Genomic DNA, 10,293 nt, shown 5'->3' on the forward strand with positions numbered 1-10,293 from the left:
TCAAATTCTTCCTGTTTGTGCTCATCCCATGCACGTACACCTGTTACATTCCACAGTTGTAAGAGTTCTTCAACTAATGGCTTTAGGTACACATCAATGTCGTTGCCGGGTTGTTTAGGGCCTTGGATGAGCACTGGCATCATAATGAACTTCCGCTTCATGCACAACCAAGGAGGAAGGTTATACAAACATAGAGTCACAGGTCAGGTGCTATGGTTGCTGCTCTGCTCCCCAAAAGGATTAATGCCATCTGCGCTTAGACCAAACCATACGCTCCTTGCGTCATCTGCAAACTCCTTCCCGTACTTTCTTTCGATTTTTCTCCACTGCGACCCATCAGCGGGTACTATCAACTTTCCGTCTTTCTTACGGTCTTCTCTGTGCCATCGCATCGCCTTGGCATGCTCTTTGTTTTGGAACAAACGTTTCAACCGTGGTATTATAGGAGAATACCACATCACCTTGGCAGGAATCTTCTTCCTAGGGCGCTCGCCCTCGACATCACTATGCTCATCGCGGCTGATCTTATAGCGCAATGCACCACATACCGGGCAAGCGTTCAAATCCTCGTACTCACCGCGGTAAAGGATGCAATAATTAGGGCATGCATGTATCTTCTGCACCTCTAACCCTAGAGGGCAGACATCCTTCTTTGCTTCGTACGTACTCTCGGGCAATTCGTTGTCCTTTGGAAGCATATCCTTTATCATTACCAGCAACTTTCCAAATCCCTTGTCAGATACACCATTCTCTGCCTTTCATTGCAGCAATTCCAGTGTGGTGCCCAGCTTTTTCTTGTCACCTACGCAATTCGGGTACAACAATTTTTTGTGATCCTCTAACATGCGCTGCAACTTCTTCTTCTCCAAATCACTTGCACAGTTTCTTTGCATCGGCAATGGCCCGACCTAGATCATCAACGGGCTCATCTGATGCCTCTTCTTCAGCTTCTTCCCGCATTGCCGGCTCAGCTTCTTCCTGCATTACCGGCTCAGCTTCTTCCCCATTGTTGTATCATCGTATTCAGGGAACCCATGGCCAGGATAGCTGTCGTCGTCCTCTTCTTCTTCATTGTCTTCCATCATAACCCCTCTTTCTCCATGCTTGGTCCAAACATTATAGTGGGGCATGAAACCGGACTCAAACAGGTGGACGTGAATGGTTCTTGACGTAGAGTAATTGCGACCATTCTTACAGCCAGCACATGGACAAGGCATAAAACCATCCGCCCGCTTGTTTGCCTCAGCCGCAAGCAGAAAAGTATGCACACCCTCAACGAACTGGGGAGAGCATCGGTCATCGTACATCCATTGCCGGCTCATCTTCATTACACAACACCGAATAGACCAAATTAATACAAGTTCATACATAAAGTTCATACAACACTTAAATGCAACAAACAAATAACTCTCTAGCTAAAGCATTTAAATGCAACAACAAATGCGATCAAGATCGCAACTAAGGTAACAATTGATCCAACAGCATAATGATACCAAGCCTCACTATCGATGGCATATTTTCTAATCTTTCTAATCTTCAAGCGCATTTTCTCCATCTTGATCTTGTGATCATCGACGACATCGGCAACATGCAACTCCAATTCCATCTTATCCCCCTCAATTCTTTTCAATTTTTCTTTCAAGTACTCCTTTTCTCTTTCAACTAAATTTAACCTCTCAACAATAGGGTCGGTTGGAATTTCCGGTTCACATACCTCCTACATAAAAATATCTATGTCAAATTGATGGGCATAATTTGTCATAAACACGAAATGCAACAAATAGTTTTAAAAGAGAATATACCACATCCGAATCATAACAAGGACGAGGGTCGACGGGGACGGATATCAAAACCATGGCACTATGTATAACAAATAACGTATGGGTAAGATAATTATTATACGAGTAACTATATATCCAAATCACACAAACATCAATTTTTTATATAAAATTTCATGAACAAGAGGCTCACCACAAGGTGGTGCCGGCGACGGGACGGTGCGGGCGATCGACGGTGGTTACGACGGAGATTTAGAAGGCACTAAGTAAACCACACCTACATATGCAAACTAAGTGTTATTTTAACCTCAAATTGCATATAAATCAAATACTAGTACATATATATATTTCCTCCCAAATTACTAAACTCATAAATTAATAACTATATAAAGCATTGCAAGAGCTAATCTAGCAATGAGAGATGAAAGGACAAAGTTGCTAACCTTTGTGATCATTTGAATGGATGTGGGCCTTCAAATCTTGACAAATTTTGGGCAAAATGTGTGATGAGCTCGAGAGGAAGAGGGGAAGAACAGAGAGGAGAGGGGAAAGGGGAAGAACAGAGCGAGCTCGGGTGGACGAAGGGTTTATGTAGGACGACCTTTAGTACCGGTTCGTGCCAAGAACCGGTACTAAAAGTGCTGGAGGGGGCCCAGACTGACAACATCCTGCCACCACTCTCATTAGTACCGGTTCATGCTACCGGTGCTAAAGGTTAGCCACGAACAGGTACTAATAAGAGCGGCCCGGCTAGCCGTTGGAACCGGCACTAATGTATACATTTGTGCCGGCTCAAATACAAACCGGCACTAATGTGCTTCACGTTTGACCCTTTTTCTACTAGTGCCGTGGTACGTGCCGGTCCACCTCCCCTCGTCGACGTCGCTCGCGTCCCACAAGGAGGCGTACAGGTACATGGGCTTCTCCGGCCAGGGCTCCCCGTCGCGCCGCTCCTCCCTCCGGATCACCTCCCCGTCGACGCGCCACTTGATGGCCTCGGCGCCCCAGGCGACGGCGTAGTGGTGGAACCCGTCGGAGCAGTCGAAGGGGAGCTCGTGGACGGCCTCCCTGCCGCCGCATCCGGCGACGAAGAAGTTGGTCTGCACGGCGCGCTTGTTGTTGCCGAGGAACTCGAAGTCGATCTCGTCCATGTCGCCGGAGCCCTCGAGGGACGAGAGGTAGAGGTTGTAGTTGAGCCCCGCGGTGTCCCCGGCCGGGGCGCGGACCGCTGCGGCCACGGCGCCGCCCGGGAGGAAGCGGGCGCGGAACCGCCAGCGCGCCCCGCCGCGGTGGTCGTACGTGACGTGGATCTCGCCCGACGCCGGCGCGTGGCGGCAGGCGTCCGGGGTGTAGTCCACCGTGATGCGCGCCAGCGGCTCGGTGCCCTCGGGGCGCAGGTGCTCGTGCTGGTCGTCCGGAGCGACGTCGCTGGACTCGGAGTCGGACGCCATGGTGATGGACAGGAGAGCGCAGAGGATTGGGAGCGAGGTGGAGGTGGTGGCGTTTTATTGTGCCGGACAGACGACAGCCGCCGCGCCGGGAACGTGCGCCACCACCCACATGCATGCACTCGAGCTGTGCAGCTGCAGGAGTATTGGAGTGAGTAACATGAAGAACCAAGTACAATAATGAGCCAACGTGCTATTATTATAAATAAGAACAAACAACATGAGATCCATTTGCTGCAAGAGTAACATGAAGACCATGTAAGAAATATTATCTTGATTACACATGACAACCAAGAGAGGCTGGATCCACCTTACAAGAACCATTGAAAGAACATTTTAACATTTCCAGATTATCCAATAGCAGATGGAAAAATAAAAACATTTGGACGCCGATATCCACCACACGTGTGGCATATAGGGGGTGTGCCGCACGTCCCGTGTGGCACAGACACGGACCCGCCCGCACGACAGCGTCCGGGCACTCCCATCCACAGCCCGCACGTCTAGTGTGGGACCCCGCTGCCCGCACGTCCGGACGAGCGACCCCGCTGCCCGCACAACCTCACGCGCCATCGGCCAAACCCCGCGTTCGAACCATATTGCCACCGTCTGTCGTCGTCTCCAACCTCTGCATCGGCAGATCTTCCCCTACCTCTGTCGTCTTCCTTCTCTAGTTGCCATGGCAACCAGATCAGATCCCTAGCGCCCACACTCCCCATCGACGGGAAACACGGCAACAAGCACACAGGTCAGAAACCTGTCTCCTCCTCCTTCCCCAACCCTCAACACCCCCCCCTCCCGCCCCACAAATTTCACTTGTAGATTGCCCATGTAGATGACGACTGGATCCACAGTTCCGGCTGTTCATGCTTATTCTCCTCTGCCCTCCAACGATCAAAAAAATTGCCATAGTCCCATCGCCGTGGAGCCAGCTGGAGTCGGCGTCTCGGTCCTCGACCAGATGAACCTGGACTCCATCCTTGGACTTCTCGCCGATCGAGGGTTGTGCAGTGTGCTGGTAGATTTCCGAGATGCCGGAGGCGTCCTGGCGCCGCTGCTGAGCAAGTTTCAGGAGGACAAGCTGGTGTAGAAGGTTGTTGTGTGGAGCTCTCACCTATGTGGATGGCAAGCCCAGGGCCGAGGGACCTGGCATTTCACTACCGGACTCGCGGGCTATGCCTACGGCCCAGGGCCGTCGGCATAGATCTATGCATACGGCTGCCGTCGGCATAGCCCCATCGGTGTAGATCACGTCAGCGTAGATGTGTCGGACCATCGGTGTAGTATAGCCGTCGGCATAGGTGCGTATGCCGACGGCCGTGGGACAGCCGTCGGCATAGTTTAGCCGTCGGCGTTATTTTCCGTCTGACGGCAACGGACGGCGCTGTCAACAGCGCTGGCGATTCAGGGGACGACACGTGGCGCAGGTATGCCGACAGCTTAGCCATCGGCATAGATTGAAATCTATGCCGACGGCCTAGCCGTCGGCATACCTGCGCCACGTGTCGTCCCCTGGCTTCTCCTGGCGGCAGGGCTATGCCTATGGCAAAGCTGTCGGCATAGATGGAAATCTATGCCGACGGCTTTGCCGTAGGCATAGCTCTGCCACGTGGCGCCTCCTTCATATGCTTTTAGTTAATTAAAAAAATAGCGTCCGGCCGGCGACCGGCGAGCAGAGTGTCCGGCGTCCGGCGTACAACATGTCCGGCGTCCCGCGTACAGCATGGTCGGAGCAACAGAGGACGACTACGGACATGGCCGGAGCAGCAGCCGCGGATGTGCAGAGGTGCCTTGCATCCATCCAGAACCCAAGTCGCCCCCGTGGTCATCGTGGAGGTCGTCCGCGCGGAGTCGTCGTCGAGACCTTGGGAGAGAGAGGCAGACGGCCTGCACGGGCTAGATGGCGCAGCTGGTGGTGCGGCGGGCCTTGACTACTGCCCCCGACTAGGAGGTGGCTGCGGGAGGAGACTGTAGGCCGCGGCAACTCCAGCGCTGCTGCTTCTCCGGCTGTGCCGCTGCTACTCCGACGGTGCTGAACGGGGAGAGGGAGATAGAGGAAGATGGCAGAAAGAGAAGGAGGAGGTGAGATGCATGGCAGGGTCCAGCGAGGGGCGTCGGAGGAGGATCTTGCGAGGGGCGGTGGCGCGGGAGTCCGGCGTGGCAGCGACGAGGGAGTCCGGCGGGGTAGTCCGTCGAGGGTGCTGTACGTGCGCTGCTGCTGCGCTCCTGTGAGGAGAAAAAGAGATCTAGCAGTGGTTGGACTGTACGTGCACGTGGGCTGGGTTTATAGCTGGTGTGTGCGATGCGTGGTGGTGGGCTACCCCGCCACATCATCGATCCAGGAGACACTGGTTCCATCCAATAGGAACACATGAAATTTTTTGTGTTTGTTTAGCCTACTAATATTGACCAAATAAACATGTTAAAATACAGTAAATGTTCTTGAAAAATTTCCATGCATTTTAGGACTCATAAAGTTGTACCACGCCAAATTTCATATTCTTTAGACCTTGTTTACATTTTCAAAAAAATTAAGAAGTTAATACAGTTATGCGTGGGTTGTGTTTTAATAGTTTATATTTTTCCTTCTTTATGTTTTTTTATTTCATATAGATTTTTTAATGTTTTTTATAGTTATAATTTTCCTTTTTTATGTTTTATAATGTATTATTATTTCATATGGATTTTTAATGTTTTTTAACCACTCGGCGCTCTCCTCTCCGGGAACCACACAGAGGGGAGGGGAGGCGCCGAACTCGAGCAGCTTCGTCCGCCGAGGCCATGGCCTGGTCACGGGTCTGGGAGCGCATGGCCGCCGCCTCGCATGCTCGATGTGGAGCTTAGTAGGTCAGCTGAGTGAAGGGGAAGGGGGGTCGTCGACGGTGGGGGTTGGGGTGGGGGTGACGGCGGATCAAAGTCCGTCGGAGGGAGATGGTTCGCGCGGGGACACCTGGGAGCAACATCCGGGCCAAACCCACATCTACATCGCCTCTGTGTAGACCCGACGCGTCCATTTCCCCCCCCCCCCCTCCAGGTGGCGGTGGCGGCGTTGTCCATGAGGGGGGCCACACCCCGGAGACGCATGTCGCCTCTTCGGACATGCCACAACACCGTACGGCATGTATGAGGGCCCGGTGCGATGCTCTGATGGCATTGCTAATCCCCTCCCCCCCCCCCCCGGGACCCCGTCCCACCTAACCTTGGAGCGGTTGACCACGAGATCTAGCCCTTTGACTTTCCACGAACGGGCTTTGACCAGTGGACCTCTCCACCCGGTTGTATCAGGTCAGCCCATAGAAACACCTGGGAGCAACATCTGGGGCAGACCCACAGCTACATCCCCTCCGTGTAGACCCGACGCGTCCGTTTCCCCCCTCCAGGTGCCGGTGGCGGCGCCGTTCGTGAGGGGGGCACACCCCGAAGACGCGTGCCGCCTGTTCGGACATGCCACCACAGCACCCCGCATGTATGAGGGCCCGGTGCGACGCTCCGGTGGCATTGCTACCCCCCCCCAAGGCCCCCGTCCCGCCTAATCCTATAGCGTTTGACCACGTGATCTAGCCCTTTGACTTTGCACGGACGGGATTTGACCAGTGGACCTCTCCACCCGGTTGTGTTAGGGCAGCCCATAGGAACACTTTGGAGCAACATCCGGGCCAGACCCACAGCAAGATCCCCTCCGTGTAGACCCGACGCGTCCGTTTCCCCCCTCCAGGTGCCGGTGGTGGCGCCGTCCGTGAGGGGGGCCAAACCCCGGAGACGCGTGCCGCCTCTTCGGACATGCCACCACACCACCCCGCATGTATGAGGGGCCGGTGTGACGCTCCGGTGGCATTGCTACCCCCCAAGCCCCCCATCCCGCCTAACCCTGGAGCGGTTGACCACGAGATCTAGCCCTTTGACTTTCTACGGACGGGCTTTGAACAGTGGACCTCTCCACCCGGTTGTGTCAGGTCAGCTCAGAGGGACACCTGGGAGCAACATCCGGGCCAAACTGACTGCTACATCCCCTTCGTGTAGAACCGATGCGTCCGTTTTCCCCCTCCAGGTGCCGGCGGCGGCGCCGTCCATTAGGGGGGCCACGCCCCGAAGACGCGTGCCGGGTGTTTGCAACCGCCACAACACTTTCAGACTTGTGAGAGGCCGCCTACGCAAGATTTGACGGCATGCTAGCCCCCGGAGGCCGCCTGCCACAGTCGTAGACGCGCGAAGAGCAATCCGCGTAGAGGGAAGTGTTCAGATACTTCTCCATCACAAAAAAATTATGAAAAATTACCATCGGTCCTATAGAACATGTGCCCACGTCGTGTAAAAAACTCATGATTTTATCGCGCTCCGAGTATTTAATAATATTCACGCCGCATCGTTACCGCAGAACGTCTACTACCGTGTCATCACCATCCGTGAGGGGGGCCACACCCCGGAGACGCATGCCGCCTGTTCGGACATACCACCACACCACCCCGCATGTATGAGGGCCCGGTGCGACGCTCCGGTGGCATTGCTACCCCCCCCCCCCAGGGCCCCCGTCCCGCCTAACCCTATAGCGTTTGACCACGGGATCTAGCCCTTTGACTTTGCACGGACGGGATTTGACCAGTGGACCTCTCCACCCGGTTGTGTTAGGTCAGCCCATAGGAACACTTTGGAGCAACATCCGGGCCAGACCCACAACAAGATCCCCTCCGTGTAGACCCGACGCGTCCGTTTCCCCCCTCCAGGTGCTCGTGGTGGCGCCGTCCGTGAGGGGGGCCAAACCCCGGAGACACGTGCCGCCTCTTCGGACATGCCAGCACACCATCCCGCATGTATGAGGGGCCGGTGCGACGCTCCGATGGCATTGCTACCCCCCCTAGGGCCCCCATCCCGCCTAACCCTGGAGCGGTTGACCACGAGATCTAGCCCTTTGACTTTCCACGGATGGGCTTTTAACAATGGACCGCTCCACCCGGTTGTGTCAGGTCAGCTCAGAGGGACACCTGGGAGCAACATCTGGACCAAACCGACTGCTACATCCCCTCCGTGTAGAATCGATGCGTCCGTTTTCCACCTCCAGGTGCCGGCGACGGCGCCGTTCGTTAGGGGGGCCACGCCCCGGAGATACGTGCCATGCGTTTGCAACCGCCACAACACTTCCAGACTTGTGAGAGGCCACCTACGCAAGATTTGACGGCATGCTAGCCCCTGGAGGCCGCCGGCCACTGTCGTAGACGCGCGAAGAGCAATCCGCGTAGAGAAAAGTGTTCAGATACTTCTCCATCACAAAAAATTATGAAAAATTACCATCGGTCCAATAGCACATGTGCTCATGTCATGTAAAAAACTCATGATTTTATCGCGCTCCAAGTATTTAATAATATTCACGCCACATCGTTACCGCAGAACGTCTACTACCGTGCCATCGCCGTCTGTGAGGGGGGCCACACCCCGGAGACGCGTGCCGCCTCTTCGGACATGCGACTACACCACCCCGTATGAGGGCCCGGTGCGACGCTCCGGTGGCATTGGTACCCCCAAGGGCCCCCGTCCCGCATAACCCTATAGCGTTTGACCACGGGATCTAGCCCTTTGACTTTGTACGGACGGGATTTGACCAATGGACCTCTCCACCCGGTAGTGTTAGGTCAGCCCATAGGAACACTTTGGATCAACATCCGAGCCAGACCCACAGCAAGATCCCCTCCGTGTAGACCCGACGCGTCCGTTTCTCCCCTCCAGGTGCCGGTGGTGGCGCCGTCCGTGAGGGGGGCCAAACCCCGGAGACGTGTGCCGCCTCTTCGGACATGCCACCACACCACCGCGCATGTATGAGGGGCCGGTGCGACGCTCCTGTGGCATTGCTACCCCCAGGGCCCCCGTCCCGCCTAACTCTGGAGCGGTTGACCACGAGATCTAGCCCTTTGACTTTCCACGGACGGGCTTTGAACAGTGGACCTCTCCACTTGGTTGTGTCAGGTCAGCTCAGAGGGACACCTGGGAGCAACATCCGGGCCAAACCGACTGCTACATCCCCTCCGTGTAGACCCGATGCGTCCGGTTTTCCCCTCCAGGTGCCAGCGGCGGTGCCGTCCGTTAGGGGGGCCATGCCCCGGAGATGTGTGCCGCCTCTTCGAACATGCCACAACACCACCCGGTTGTGGTAGGTCATCCCATAGAAACACTTGGGAGCAACGTCCCCTCTGTATATACCCGATGCGGCTCTTTCCGCCCCCCAGATGCTGGCGGCAACGCCGTTCGTGAGGGGGGCACACCGCGGACGTCAGGGGGTCACACTCCGGAGACGGGTGCCGGGCGTTTGCAACCGCCACTAAACTTCTGTCGCATAGCTGTTTTTGATTTTAATAAAATATAAGGACCTATATTCAAAAGAACATGACGGCACAGTATTAATGTGCTCGAAAAAAATTACAAACTATATATATATATATATTCATAATCTATGAAAAAAATTACAAACTACATATATATTCATATAATATATAAAAAGCATGAAAACATATTTTAAAAAAAAGCATAAAAACATATGAAAAAAAAAACGCATGTAAAAAAAATAGCTATGCCGACGGCATTGCCGTCGGCATAGAAACGGCAGGGTTTTGGGAGGCGCCGTGCCGCGGATCGGTGACGTGGCACCTATGCCGACGGCTGCCGTCGGCATACCTACGCCGCGGATCGGTGACGTGGCATGCGGAGATATGCCGACGGCCGCCCGTCCCGACCGTCGGCATAGGGTTGACGGCGTTAGCCGCCAATCATGGGCGGGGTCGCCGGGCCCATAGGTATGCCGACGGCTGGTTTATGTGGACGGCTGCCGTCGGCATAGCTCCGTGTAACCCGATGGCCAGGGTAGACCGACGGCCAGGACTGGGCTGTCTGCATAGCTCAAACTAGGCCGACGGCAGCCGTAGGCATAGGTTTGGCCGTCGGGGTAGGACCGTTTTCCGGTAGTGTTTGGTGGTAGCCAGTCGTTTGCACTGAAGAATGTGGAGCACAAGGAGGTGAATGGATGGAACTTTGCTGCTTGAGGGATATTTGTAGCATCTTATCTTTCTGTCTGAGGATTTGTG

General features: G+C 54.8%; 1 protein-coding gene across 1 annotated transcript; it reads right to left on the minus strand.

Annotated features, from left to right (window-relative positions):
- Positions 1-2,416: 2,416 nt before the first annotated feature.
- Positions 2,417-3,274, minus strand: LOC123093825 (xyloglucan endotransglucosylase/hydrolase protein 31). Its single transcript, XM_044515879.1, has one exon. The coding sequence runs from the start codon at positions 3,227-3,229 to the stop codon at positions 2,588-2,590; it is 642 nt and encodes a 213-aa protein (XP_044371814.1). The 5' UTR covers positions 3,230-3,274; the 3' UTR covers positions 2,417-2,587.
- Positions 3,275-10,293: the final 7,019 nt, after the last annotated feature.

The sequence above is a fragment of the Triticum aestivum genome, chromosome 4B, assembly GCF_018294505.1.
Source record: "Triticum aestivum cultivar Chinese Spring chromosome 4B, IWGSC CS RefSeq v2.1, whole genome shotgun sequence".
NCBI classification, from domain to species: Eukaryota; Viridiplantae; Streptophyta; class Magnoliopsida; order Poales; family Poaceae; genus Triticum; species Triticum aestivum.

What these genes read in the sequence shown, in the direction of transcription:
- LOC123093825 (XM_044515879.1), bottom strand. Translation starts at nt 3,229, where the DNA reads ATGGCGTCCGACTCCGAGTCCAGCGACGTCGCTCCGGACGACCAGCAC.